Source organism: Eurytemora carolleeae, unplaced genomic scaffold, assembly GCF_000591075.1.
Source record: "Eurytemora carolleeae unplaced genomic scaffold, Eaff_2.0 scaffold897, whole genome shotgun sequence".
NCBI classification, from domain to species: domain Eukaryota; kingdom Metazoa; phylum Arthropoda; class Copepoda; order Calanoida; family Temoridae; genus Eurytemora; species Eurytemora carolleeae.
Genome location: NW_019396905.1, coordinates 36,416 through 51,461, shown reverse-complemented (window position 1 = coordinate 51,461; position 15,046 = coordinate 36,416). Strand labels below are relative to the sequence as shown.

Genomic DNA, 15,046 nt, shown 5'->3' with positions numbered 1-15,046 from the left:
TGGGGGTAAATGAAAACATGTATCCCAAGAAAACTAAAGAATTTGATATTACAATTCTAATCCGATTTCTTAATTATTTAGAAAAAGACCTGGTGGAAGTGGATCCCGGGATATCTGAAACTATAAAAAATATCCCTGCAATAAGTGTGAATATGTTTCAACTACAAAAGGTTGTTTAAAAAGACATATCGAAAGCAAACATCAAGGAATAAGATATCCTTGTGAAGAATGTGATTATACTGCAACCGAGCCCGGGAATCTGAATAAACATGTAAAGCACATTCACAAGAAAGTTAAATATCCGTGTAAACAGTGTGATTTTGTTTCAAATGATCCTGGAAATCTTAAGAAACATGTGAACATGAAACATAATGGTGTAAGATATCAATGTGAAGAGTGTAATTTTTTAGCAAAATGCAAAAACACTTTGAAGTATCATATGCAGAGTAAACATCAAGGAATAAGATATCCATGTGATCATTGTGATCATGCAGCCATTACACCTGGAAGTCTAAAAGTACATGTTAGTGAAATGCACGAAAGGGTTAAATATCCCTGTGTCGAATGCAATTTTACCTCAATTAGACGCGGAGAGCTGAGGAAACATGTGAACATTAAACATAAAGGAGTGAGGTATCCATGTAAGGAATGTGGTCATTTATCAACCACCCGAAAACATTTAAAACGACATATTGAAAATAAACATGAAGGAGTTAGATATCAATGTCCAGAATGTGATTATCTAGGAGGTTCATCAACAACAGTATCAAGGCATATTAACAACAAGCATCGAGGAGTTAATTTTCCTTGCACTTTGTGCGAGTATAAAGGAGGTTCCAAAGGAAATCTAAAGGCACATATTGAGAGTAAACATGAGGGTATAAGATATCCCTGTAGTGAATGTGAACATGCAGCAACTACAAAAACTCAACTTAAGGAACATATTAGAATTCTACACGAAGGTATTAAATATGCTTGTGAAGAATGCAACTATTCTACAAGTACAATAGGAACACTGAATAGACATGTAAAAAGTAAACATAAACATGATAGGTAATCATTTTGAAAATCTCCAGATCCTGTCTGTTATCTATATTGTACTTTCCTATAACTATTAATTACTACTTAACCGGGAGATTAAGGGAGGATAATTAAATTGAGGGGAAAACCACTTAGCCGAGGGCCTCCAAGACCTTTTTGGGGTTCTAAACCTCACGAGCGTAGCGAGGGAGGTTCCCCTCAATTTATTTATCCTCATGAAAACTCCCGGTTAAGTAGTAATTTATCGTTTAATCTCCTGTTCAACGAAATAACCAACCGTGGGGGATAAAATAATAATGAAATCAATAAAACTATCAATTATTATTTTAATTCTCTTATTTCTTACTAATGCATATGGAAGAATATTTAATAAGCAAATTTAATGATTTCTAAAAATAGTAATTGGGTTTCTAAATTTCTCAATATTTTTGTGAAAACTTCGCAACATTTTTGTGAAAACTTCCTAGATCAAATATTCAACTAGGTGTAGTTTACTTGTTTCAACTATTTTATTCAAAATTGATTAAGAGAGTGATAAATGTAAATATAAAATTAAATTAGAGAACTATTTATTTGATAAATCTGTATGGATCACAGAGGGAGGATAATTACTTATCCTCCCTGTAAACAGGGAGTATAAGTAATTATCCTCCCTGGAATTAAAAATGGAGGGAATTTAAGGTTGGTTATTTCGTTGAACAGGAGATTAAATCTTAAAATGTGAATCTTTCTGTCTGTTATCTATATTGTACTTTCCTAGTTGTTAAAATGTGAATCTCCCTGTCTATTATCTTTATTGTACTTTCCTAGTTGTTAAAATGTGAATCTCTCTGTCTATTATCTATATTGTACTTTCCTAGTTGTTTAAATGTGAATCTCCCTGTCTGTCATCTTTATTGTACTTTCCTAGTTGTTAAACTGTGAATCTCCCTGTCTATTATCTATATTGTACTTTCCTAGTTGTTAAAATGTGAATCTCCCTGTCTATTATCTATATTGTACTTTCCTAGTTGTTAAAATGTGAATCTCCCTGTCTGTTATCTATATTGTACTTTGTTGTTAAAATGTGAATCTCCCTGTCTATTATCTATATTGTACTTTCCTAGTTGTTAAAATGTGAATCTCCCTGTCTGTTATCTATATTGTACTTTCCTAGTTGTTAAAATGTGAATCTCCCTGTCTATTATCTATATTGTACTTTTCTAGTTGTTAAAATGTGAATCTCCCTGTCAATTATCTATATTGTACTTTCCTGGTTGTTAAAATGTGAATCTCCCTGTCTATTATCTATATTGTACTTTCCTAGTTGTTAAAATGTGAATCTCCCTGTCTATTATCTATATTGTATTTGTATGTTTACAAGGTAAAACAATAAAAAGTCTTAAAAAGTTTAATCTGTATTGATTATTTAAATATCGTTAAGAATAAGATATTTTTAAATTTTAAAATTGTATTCTCTAGAAAACCCTTGAAAAATTTCTGGAAAAAAGGTTTGTGTGTTTAGTTTTTATCATGTTGTCAACTTGTGACTTGGTGACAAAAAAAATCAGTAATTTTTTTTCATATAAAATTTTATAATTGATCTGTTCAATTTGAAAAAGTAATCTATATAAAGCTGTTCGTCCTATATATACGTTAGCTATATAGCTAGACCAAATTGGTTTAACATTTTTGAATGAACCCTTGGGGTAAGATAGGTTTAAAAAGATTTAATGCCATTTTCTTCAAAATCTAATTTTTTTAAAATTCGATTTCTTTTTTTTCCACGGGCAGCGCCGGGCACTTCAGCTAGTAATAATATAAAAATGATATCTTGCAGTTTATCAAGGTATTTTATCTTGCAGTTTATCAAGGTATTTTATCTTGCGAAAACTTAAGTTTTTAAACTCTTTAAAATATTAAATATGCCAAAGATTAATATCAGGTGTTTTGCTTTCAGAAACTTGGTGTTGATTCTTCAAATAATGAGAAGAGAGTTACCTCCGTGCCAAAAAAATATTGATTTTTTGAATTTCTGAATAAATAATGAAATCTTATAAAGCACTACGGTGCTCTTTACCTTTGACCGGTCTAGGTCTTGTAAACATGTAAACATGAACATCGTCTTTGATTTCCGATAATTGATAAATGACATAAAGTGCATCAATAAAAGATTTAAAGTCTAATGAGCTTTCCAAAATGTGGTTTACCTTCTTTGTTTCTTCAAAAATGAAACATTTGAACAGTTTTGTTGAGATTCAATAAACTTGAATCTGGACAAATTTCTTGACATCTCCTTCAATTTTGAAGAAAAAAATGAACCCATTTTGGAAATCTCGAGACTGGTAGTTTTTGTTATTAAATGTTTTCACTGTGATTCTACACATTTATGTTTACGAAATAGTCTGGCATGGAACAATAGTCTGGCATGGAACAATAGTCTGGCATGGAACAATGACGATAAAGAAGTCTTCATCTAAATCCATGTTTATTGAGACACCATGTATCATCAAGAGAAACGGTTGTATTTTTTTAATAATTTTGTTATACAGCATGTTTATTAATCACTTAACGTGATTGTTACCGATAATCTTTAGGAAGAAACACTGTACTTAAAGGGATTGTGTAGATATAAGTTCAAGTGTTTGATCCACAACGATACCCTTTAAACCTCTGTCAAAAATGGCTGAGTTATCCCTGTTCTTCTTTCTACGAATTGATTATTTTTGATCGCGGTTAATGTATAAAAGCGGAATATTTTGCTACTATGAACAATGGGAAGAAGTTGTGATAATCAAAGCTATAAAACAACAATATCTTCCAGCTTATCGATGAGATAACGGTTTCAAAGGTACCGTTGTGAATCAGGCATACAACATGAAGAGTCAGTACGTTTACAGTCCCTTTAATATAGAAAGATATAGCTAAATAAGTTTTTTTATTTGTGGAATCTCATTGTGTTTTATTTTTATGTAAATCATACATTCAATGCTAATATATGTCGTTAGTCATAAAAATACTGAATTAAAAGCAGACTTTTTTGTTTGAGACACAGGTTAATGTTGCAGTTGTTAGTGTGTTCTCAGATATGCTGGAGTACAATCTTTTAATTGTAAGTTAATTAAAGGGACTGTAAGCGTAATTGCATCTGACCCTCTAGCTAATTAAGATAGCAATGGTTTATTCACAAAGGTACCATTGAAACTTTATCTGACCAAAATTGTGGAAGATAACGTCGTTTTTCGAGGCCTGAAATTGTTTAATTCTGAATGTCACTTTTGTAGAAAAAAAAACCCTGCAATCGAGCTTAAACAGGAAATCAGATAAAGTTTTTAAATATACAGACCGGCTATATAAGGTAGTTGAACTGAGTATGCCGTGTTGTGGAAAGCTTCTTTAGGATTCATTTGAAACATACAAAACTTTTTAAACATCTGTAAATCCTGAATTTAAGCGAAAATTCTACGTTCAAAACTGCTACTTTTGGGGTGGATACGTTTTCAGAATTAGTTTCTATCTTCTCATTATTCAATAATTTTCTGGAATAATTATTGAAAAGATGACATTTGAAGAATTTGAAGAAATCTGCAAATAAATTCCAAGAAAATAAGAAATTCAATAAAATGATGAAAACGAAATTATTGATTCTAGCATTGATTTATTGGCAAATTTCTTTTGAGAAATATGTTCCTAGCCATCTAATTAGATTACTGTATAATTTTTATTTTATTTTTCGTCGTCGTTATTTAATAATTTAAAAAAAAACCGATTCTGAAAACGTATCCACCCCCAAAGTAGGAGTTTTGAACGTCGAATTTCGCTCAAACTCAGGATTTAAAAATCTTTGAAAAGTTTAATATGTCTCAAATGAATCCTAAAGGATTTGTCCACAACACTGCATTTTCATTTCAACTATCTTTTATAGCTGCTCTGTCCCTTTAAGGGTGAATCGGGCATTGCCATCTTTGCAGGAAGGGTCATTTGAATTTACAATATCAGTCGAATCAGTCCCTGTGTATGTTTATGTATTTATAGATAGTGTGGTAGGAGTGGTAGACACCAATTAAAGAGTTTGTTCAGCTATATATATGTTCGTAGTGTTTGTTGTTTGTTTTTTTTCTTAACCACGCACGGGTTCCATCGACCATTTTTGCACACTGCAGTCCGTTTGGTAGGCAAAATTGGTCTTGGAAACCCTTGTACAGTAAAATTCCTGTCCTGTAAAATATTTGTAAATAGTTAAAAGAAAACCTGGAAAGCAAATGAATTGTGTGAGTTTAAATAAATAACCTTATTTAACCTATTTATACTTTTGTTAAAATTTTTGAATATTTTAAGCGGCGTCACGTTTACCATTTTTTTTACACGGATTATCACAGTTTAGTTTTTAGATTATCTAGAGTTTAATTTGAAAAAGCCGAACAAATATTCGGAATTTTTTTTTTTCTATCTTCCAGTTACTCGATCATCTTCTCTTGGACTGTGCTCCTGCGTTTTTTTCCAGATTGAAGCTGGAAATAGAAGCTTAGGTGGATTCGATTCATAATTCTTTTAAAGGCTCATTTAATGCTAACTTGTCCATTGAGAAACATAAAAAAATACTTTTGTTGAAGACACATGAAAAGATAAGATTTAAGAACTGCTATATTCTTAGAATTATAATATTACAGTAAATGGTGTCAATATTAGAGACAAGAATAATTTGACATTGTTCTTTTTAATTTATTGATAAACATTCAATTGTTTGGGGTGTCGTTAATCTTGATTCAGATATCCAATGTGGACGCTTTTAAAATTTGAGAATAAATTCTTGATCTCTCAACCCCTGCATAATACAAAAGTTCTGACATTCTATAAATTTATAAATATATTTATAAATTTATCTATTAATATATCTATAAATATATAATATATAAATATATATATATATATATATAAATGTTGATATTTGTTATTATTATTTAGCTGAGTTTCATCACTGTTTTCGTTACTACCGGTTCAAATGGATCGATCAAGGTAACCAGTTTGTTGATCAAGGTAATTAGTTTGTTGATCAAGGTAACCAGTTTGTTGATCAAGGTAACCAGTTTGTTGATCAAGGTAACCAGTTTGTTGATCAAGGTAACCAGCTTGTTGATTAAGGTAACCAGTTTGTTGATCAAGGTAATCAGTTTGTTGATCAAGGTAACCAGTTTGTTGATCAAGGTAACCAGTTTGTTGAGTTATAATTTGTTAAACAATTAAAAGGCATGTAAGTGTAAATTCAAGGGACCAGCTCCATGCACAGATGGTAATTTCCGATTTACAACGGTACCCTTGAATCCTTAATCTGATCAAAAATGTGGAGGATTCCGTCGTTTTCTGACTTGAAAACTGTTTAATTTAGATCATTTCTTCATTTCTTCTTTTAAGTAAGAAATGCGCAAATTACTTTCGCAGAGAAACTGGCATTGAAAATAAACAGTTTAAAGAAACAAAGCTCATACTGGACCAGAAAAAGCTTTTATGAGTACTGTGTAAATCGGACATTGCCATTTTTGCAAGGTGGGTTACTTGAAATTACGCTTTTAATACCTTTAAATCATACAAATAACCTGCACAAATTATTAAAAACTATACATCAGCTCAATGAAGTTTTTATAATAAGTTTAGACACATTTTATTTAATAAAACGTTTTATTCTTATGATTGATTCTAGTTTATTAATAGGGTGTCCCAAAAAACATGGGAATTCAGTGACGAATTGGATAATCGTCTTTGTTATGAATTAGCATTTTAATACCTACTTTCAAAAGCCATAATATTATTATGTCTGCTAGAGTTTATTTTATGAAAAGGGTAAAAGAATATAAAGTGTGTCTATAATGTCTCCGCAAGACGGCAGTGAAGACGGACAAGTTTACTCTGTTTGTATACTGCAATTTTCTTATTTTACTAAGTACACCCTTATGCAGTCAAAACGTAAACAAACAAAATGTGAACCTAGCAGACGAAACTCTTACAGATTACAGCTTTCTCAGTAGGTATCACTAAACTAAATCAAAGAATTATTTAAAAAGACGATATCGAATTCGTCACTGAATTCCTATGTTTATTGGGACATCCTGTAATCTAGGTTGATTGTAATCAATCAGCTGAAAGTTCCGAATGCTCTACCGAAATCACCGAAATAAAGGTGAAATTTCTCATTCGATTTTACTAAAGTGATAGAATTTTAAAATTAGATAATATTTCTAAGCTAGTAATTGAAGGGGAAATAGATCATTTATCCATAGTGATCATCAAACAATTATAGTATCCTTAAACCTGTGGTGTAGGAAAACGACTGTTAGACTTACATTATGATGTTTAATAGTCCAATTAACACGAAATTCAGCAATTTATGAACACAGACCTATTTCTCTTAAGAAGTTGAATGTTAAGCAACTGATAAAATTATTTATGCAACATCAAATAATATTTCTTTGATGTCGTCTTTCTAATCCACATTTCAATGGGTAGATTAAATCATTCAAAAATACATATACAATCGTCGTCGTATATATCAATACAATGAAGACGACTTTCGATTTCAATTTTTTGGTTTCTACCAATCTTTTAAGCAGTATGGATTCCCATAAATTCGGACTTAAAGAAAAGCTGACAATTTTTAAAAAAGCTTGTTAGAAATCCAAAAGTCGTCTTCATTGTATTGACATAAACTTTTACAAATATATATGTATTAGATTGTAAATCTACTGTGATTCAATAAAAACCAGAATATCCATCTAAATGTTATTTTTAGGACCGCCAAGTAGAGACAACAAGAGCACAATTGAATTGCAAGGAACAGATATATTTGAAAATATTCAAAACAAAGAAAAAAGGGTTTCTTTACCTCTCTCTAGAGTTTAGAAGGTTTCAGGGTTTCATTAATGGGACTGTACACATAACTTCAGGTGACTCTCCATCTAGAGTGACTTGTCCAATTTACAAGCGTTCTCTTAAAAGCTTTGTCTGACCTGCATTTAAAGGGTACCACTGAGAATAGAGCGGACCCGCTTTAAATGGAAGGCCACCTGAAATTACAGATCCTAAACGCGAATGAGCCGTTTACTAAAATTAGTCAATAATATCAATGTTTAAAGATGAAATTAAAAATGTAATCAAATATTTTTGCTTAGTGTGGAGTTAGAAACTACTCCTCTCGGATCGTCGGTGGGAGTCCTACAGGGCAAAATAAATATCCTTGGCAGGTAGGGTCTAGTGGGAGTCCTGCAGGGTAGAACATACTTGGCAGGTAGGGTCTAGTGGGAGTCCTACAGGGTAGAATATACTTGGGAGGTAGGATGTAGTGGGAGTCCTATAGGGCAAAATAAATATCCTTGGCAGTTAGGGTCTAGTGGGAGTCCTGCAGGGTAGAACATACTTAGCAGGTAGGGTCTAGTGGGAGTCCTACAGGGTAGAATATACTTGACAGGTAGGGTCTAGTGGGAGTCCTACAGGGCAAAATAAATATTCTTGGCAGTTAGGGTCTAGTGGGAGTCCTACAGGGTAGAATATACTTAGCATGTAGGGTCTAGTGGGAGTCCTACAGGGTAGAATATACTTGACAGGTAGGGTCTAGTGGGAGTCCTACAGGGTAGAATATACTTGACAGGTATGGTCTAGTGGGTGTTCTACAGGGTAGAATATACTTGACAGGTATGGTCTAGTGGGTGTTCTACAGGGTAGAATATACTTAGCAGGTAGGGTCTAGTGGGAGTCCTAGAGGACAGAACAAATATCTTTGGCAGATATAGAGGTGGTGTCTATGTAATTAAAGGAAAGTTTTAGAAAATGAACGAGAAAAATGGTGGTTAATATCCACAAACAACTTGCGAATAAATTTTGTTTCTTCATGTAGATTAAAAAAAGTATCATAAAAGAGCCCTACATAAAAAACCTGGTTGCATTCTGATTTAATAAAAAAAATTGGTTAACATTCAATGGTCGGTGTTCATATCAATACAATGAAGACGACTTTCAGAAGTAAGCTGTTATTTCTACCAAGCATTCGTACAGACAAATTATCATGTAAACAATGAGAAACTGTGAATTAAAAATATGCTTTGTTATTTGAATATTACTGTTGTTTAATGAGATTAAATCCTGAAATGTTTCCAAATTATAGATTGGATTGGTCCGGACAAGTACTGGAAAAATACCTTATTGTGGAGGATCACTTATCAGCAATCAGGTGGGTTCAAATATGCCAAATATTCAGAATTTTATCAACGCTTTCTACAAGGTCACCCGGAAAGATTGAGACTTCAGACCGTGTACGAAATTTTTTCATTTTTTTTCTAAATTCCCTGGAACTGTGTTTTTTTTTTATTATTTTGTAAATACATTATCATTAACGAAGGCAAAGTCAAGACCTAGTTCAACCTTTAAACCATTAAATAAAGTGAGTTTTGGGTCGTCATCATAGCTTCGTCCTTTTTGGGTAATCCTAATGGACATGAATTAAAACAAAAAAATTCTTTATACTTCAAAATTTAATGACCCGTGAGTCGTGACAAGATATTCTAGTTCAAAAAGAAAAGAAAAAACATACAGAACGTTAATGATCATAAAATGCAATTTGTGTTTTAAAAAATTTTTCTTAAATAAATGTATGTGCATGAAAATCAAGTCATTGCTGACATAAATGCTAAATATTATACATGTATGTTTTGTAAAAGAACTGTCTGAAAAATTGTCCATGTAGATACTACTACTTTATTATTTAAATTAATGTTAAATTTTCTGTAATCTGTTAATGCAGACCTTGTGATAAGGTTAAATTGTCCCTAAATGTATTCAAGTTTTAAGAGAATTGTTCCTGAATATATCCTATTGTTAAGGATGTACTGACAGCTGCCCACTGTACTATGGGTACTTCATCCACAGGAATATTTGTAATGGTTAGTGCTTAGTATTAACACAAACTAACCGAATTACGTAAAATAACGTAAATTATGTTAAGTTACGTCCCAAAAGAAAAGAACAGATCTCCTTGAGTATCATATTTTCTTAAATATCAAAAGTCTATTTTGTATAGTTTAAAGGGTTATAAGAAATCTAGTTCCTTTCGTTTAAATTTTTTAAATAAAAATTTTGATCCTTTTTGTTGTTTTCTGTATTTGTATATTTATAAAAGAATGTGTCTTAGATTTTATGATTTAAAGGGACAGTGAGTGTGACTCTAACGTTAGTGACATTCCAATTGAAGAGGACATTCCCTATTAATACATACCCTAGAACCCTTTATCTGATCAATATTGTGGAAAATATTGATGTTTAAAAGTGTATAATTATAATATTTCCGATATGTTTTCCTGCAGTAGAAATGCTCAGGTCACTTTTGTAGAAATAACCAGTTTTTAAAACTATAAACATTTATATCTAATTCATACTTGATCAGACAAAGCTTTTAGCATGGAGCGTTACATGAAATTATGCTGAAAGGGAGTGTTCGCAAAAAATGAAAGGGGGTATAGGTTTAATGCGGTAAAAAAGCGCTTTTGATCGCTACTAATGTTACTTCTATACCCCCTTTAATGTTTCGCGAAAACTCCCTTTAAAGTTCCTTTAATAACCTAATTATTTGTTTTGGTTGCAGCTGGGTGAAAATGATCTTCTGAATGACAACGATGGACAAACTGTTGTTCGAGTTTGTGGAAAGGTTGAGCATCCTCGGTACCAGAGCAGTAACCAGGATTTTGATTTTTCTATTCTCAGACTCTGTGATCCTGTCACAGTTTCGAAGGTAGGATTGATTTCTACTTATGATTTTTTAGAATTAAAAAAAAAACTGCGCAAATTTAACGATTTTCCTTGTCCCGACACTCATGTAACTTATTTTATACCAACTAAACTAAATTAATTACAGACTTTTTTATTGTCATGTTAAATGATCTCTTTTGAATCTAAGATTACGTTGTAAATTCTTCATTTAACAACTTTTTTCTATAATAACTTTTCCGGGTTTCTGTCATTAGTATTTGAAAGTAAACTTTTGAACAATGAAACTTTGAAATGTAATAACCATATCAGATTCTTTATGTTCAAAAAAAGAAACCCAAACAAAACAGAAACCAACTATATCAGATTCTTCATGTTCAAAAACAGAAACCCAAACAAAACAGAAACCAACCATATCAGATTCTTCATGTTCAAAAACAGAAACCAACCATATCAGATTCTTCATGATCAAAAACAGAAACCAACCATATCAGATTCTTCATGTTCAAAAACAGAAACCAACCATATCAGATTCTCCATGTTTAAAAACAGAAACCCAAACAAAACAGAAACCAACCATATCAGATTTTTCATGTCCAAAAAGTGAAACCCACCATATCAGATTCTTCATGTTCAAAAACAGAAACCAACCATATCAGATTCTTCATGTTCAAAAACAGAAACCCAAACAAAACTGAAACCAACCATATTAGATTCTTCATGTTCAAAAACAGAAACCCAAACAAAACAGAAACCAAACATTTCAGATTCTTCATGTTCAAAAACAGAAACCCAAACAAAACAGAAACCAAACATTTCAGATTCTTCATGTTCAAAAACAGAAACCAACCATATCAGATTCTTCATGTTCAAAAACAGAAACCCAAACAAAACAGAAACCAACCATATCAGATTCTTCATGTTCAAAAACGGAAACCCAAAACAAAACTAAGTCATATTTCTCCATTAGAAAAAACAACCAACAACATTTGTTTTGAACCTTACAATTTTAACATTTGATATTATAAAAAAATAGCACTGCCTTGAATATTTGTTATTTGTTTATACTTTTTATTGAGTTAATCCAAAATGTTGAACAAAGGGAATATTGCCTGTTTGCCTACCTGAAGGAACTGGACGAGGTACTTTTATTTTCATTTATGAATTCTGTTAAAAAAGTTGCCTTTAAAAATAACCATATTTTAGGGAAGGGGCAAGAAATTACTTACATTCTATGTGGGGGGGGGGGGGGATATTAACCACACCAGGCCCCCATGCAGTAAAGGTCACTTGATTTTATAGGAGGTTGATTTTAGGTCATCTTTTGCGTCTGATTAAAGTTAATTATTGTTTAAAAATACACAGGAAGAGAATATGAAAATATTGCTGCGACAATCTCTGGTTGGGGAACAACTAGCTCTGGAGGATACCTTTCAAGGTTTCTCATGGAGGCACAGGTATACAAAACAGTTTCTTGCGCCACCACTAGGGGTAAATATAAATCCGTCCGCCACCACCAGGGGTAGATAAAATCCCTTCCGCCACCACCGAGGGTAGTTATAATTTCATCCGCCACCACCAGGGGTAGATGTAATTCCTTCCACCACCACCAGGGGTTATAGATGTTACTCCTTCCACCATCACCAGGGGAAGAAGTAGTTATTTTTTGAAATGCCAAAAGGAATTAAGATTTGCTACAAACTCAAACTCAGGGCAACAATTCAAATACGTTACAACAGCATTCTTTTGGAAATTATGGCATAGAACTACCAAAAAAAAGTTTTTATTTTAATTTTTTTTGGTATGACAATTGGAAATATATTAACTAATTGTGAGAATTTCTTTTGGCTATTTCAATCTGTTTTGAAATTATGCATTTGATTTATTCCCTGTAATTTCAAAGAATCTATCAAATAATCATTTTAATTGATAAATTTAAAGAATAAGAGTTTTCTGACTATAATGACTTAAGAAATGAATACAAAAAAATTGTTGATGATCAAATATCAGGTCAGGACAATGAGCAATGGCGAATGTTGTGGATCCAGAAACAAATACTCATGCAGTCAGCTGACTAGTAGAATGATATGCGCGGCAAACCCAAATGTCGATTCTTGCCAGGGAGACTCAGGCGGTAAATATATGAAATTTTTTAGGCAAATTGAAAAATAATATTCTGAACTGAAAACTTTTGAGTTTTGATCACTTGATCTGGATATTCGTTTTGGAGACTTTTAATATTAGGTTTAAAAAAATACCTTTCCGTCTTTTTATTTTAATTGTTTCTCCACTGATAAAATTCAAAAAATCAAAACTCCCTTCAACATCTGACTGGAACAATTGCCGTGTGGGATATCAAATACAGATTAAATTAATCTGCAGATTAACAAAAGATCGAGATCGATACAATACAAAAATTCCCTGAAGATAAAAATTTCTTTTTTTATAGGTCCAATGTCATCGAAAGGAAGTACTGGTGTTTACACCTTGATCGGTAATATTTTATTTTTAGTTAAATTCAGTGCTTAGGATCCAGATCCGGATTCGTTGGGTCCGACAAGTTCTGGCTTCTTGGATCCGGATCTGCAAGAATATGCGGATTCACGGATCCGGATCCAAGTGGTAAACTATCAACCAAAAACTGCAAAAAAGAACTCTTACTCCTAAAACCCAATTCTGAAATTTTGAAATAATTAAGAGATTATAAAATTTCAAGTTTTAGGATAAAATTATGCGAAAAAAATAAAACAAAAAATTTAAAAAATTCAGTAAATTTTAAAGAAATGACCTGAATCCAGATCCAGATTTGGATCCGTATCCATTTTTTTCCAGTGCGGATCCGCATCAAAACTAAATGGATCCTAAGCACTGGTTAAGTTTGTACTCTTAAAATCTTTGTCTGACCAATAATTATTAGAGATCAATGTTTATAAATTTGAAAACTGATACATTTTGAAGTGTTTTTGAAAAAGTAACTTGCACATTTCTGGTGCAATCAGAACTAAACACCTTTAAGCCTAAAACGACAATATCTTCCACATTATCAATAGGATAGGGTTCGTGGGTACCCTTACCTTTTCATGGGTCACTTGAAAATATGCTTTCAGTCAATTAAAAGTATTCCGATATAAATATAATATAATAAATTTATAATTTTTTAAAAAATTTATATTTTCATTTTTTCAGGTGTTGTTTCTTGGGGATATGGATGTGCACAGGTTACATAAAGGGGTCTAAATTAATTTCTAGATCGGAGATTTTAAAAATCATAGATAAACCATGACTTTTCCATATACATTTGTATTGTAGCTAATAAGATGGAACCAATTCACCGTCATTGGGTCAAACGACCTAAGGTCAAATGCCATAGGGTCAAACGACCAAAGGATCGATAAGACGACAAAGGGTCTAAAGTGTGACAGACGGGCAAAATTTCATTTAGTCTATTTTGATTAATTTCAAACTATTTTTATGTTCATCAGAACTTTGTCGTTTTACTCTTTGTCGCGTTTTTGACCGTTATTCGTTTGACTTTACGACGTTTAAAAGGTTCCGTTGTGAATATTCTAGTTTATGAAATCTAACTTTTTTCAGGCGGGATATCCAGGAGTATATGCACGTGTCACAAGTCAGCTGAATTGGATCAAATCCAATATGGCGGGAAGCACCTGTTCTCAATAAATCCAAATTGGCGGCTACTAGCTAGTATGTGTTCTCAATAAATCTAATATGGTGGGCAATATATGTTCTCAATAAATACAATATGGCGGGAAGCACCTGTTCTGAATAAATCCAATATGGCGGCTATACTGGCTAGTATGTGTTCTCAATGAATTTACTTTTGCGGGCAGCAACTGGACAGTTTACTATTTATTAATGAGATATATAACGTACAAATATAGAATTAATGTACAGTCGAAAACATTAAGAAACTTTGTAAGTTTTTAAATATATTGTCAATAATTTCAGCTATTTAATCATAATTAAATCCGTCTAAAACATTTTGGTTTGAAACATCAAAACTAAAGTGTCGAGATAAAATGTCATTAATCACGGTTTTATCCCTGATCTATCATAGGCATAGAAAAGAGAGGCTAATATTCCATCAATCAGAATATTATAAGAAGCTGTCGTATCCCAGTACAGCATTTGCATTTGGCTGGTCGGTTTACCTGCCAATCTAGCAGCTGCGCCGGTAAACTTCTACCAAGGAGCGCCAGGCATTAATTCAATAAAACTATTTAGCGGTCAATGTGCAGAGCAACAGAACATAGGTGTT

At 32.2% G+C, this 15,046-nt stretch overlaps 2 protein-coding genes across 2 annotated transcripts in view; both read left to right on the top strand.

Moving 5' to 3' along the window:
- The window catches only part of LOC111709960 (uncharacterized), a 1,504-nt gene extending 963 nt beyond the window's left edge, over positions 1-541 (top strand). Inside the window, exon 2 of the mRNA XM_023483944.1 lies at positions 82-541. Within this exon, the coding sequence (XP_023339712.1) occupies positions 82-179 (98 nt within the window). The 3' untranslated portion in view covers positions 180-541. The remainder of the gene's footprint in view (positions 1-81) is intronic.
- Positions 542-4,072: 3,531 nt separating this feature from the next.
- On the top strand, positions 4,073-14,739 carry LOC111709959 (trypsin alpha-3). Its single transcript, XM_023483943.1, has 14 exons — positions 4,073-4,132; positions 5,986-6,036; positions 7,136-7,195; positions 7,805-7,846; positions 8,184-8,255; positions 9,173-9,238; positions 9,888-9,947; positions 10,646-10,792; positions 11,870-11,909; positions 12,133-12,224; positions 12,778-12,901; positions 13,217-13,261; positions 13,954-13,985; positions 14,362-14,739. Exons 1-14 carry the CDS (start codon positions 4,109-4,111, stop codon positions 14,446-14,448), a joined length of 942 nt encoding a protein of 313 aa, XP_023339711.1. The 5' UTR covers positions 4,073-4,108; the 3' UTR covers positions 14,449-14,739.
- The last annotated feature ends 307 nt before the right edge of the window (positions 14,740-15,046 follow it).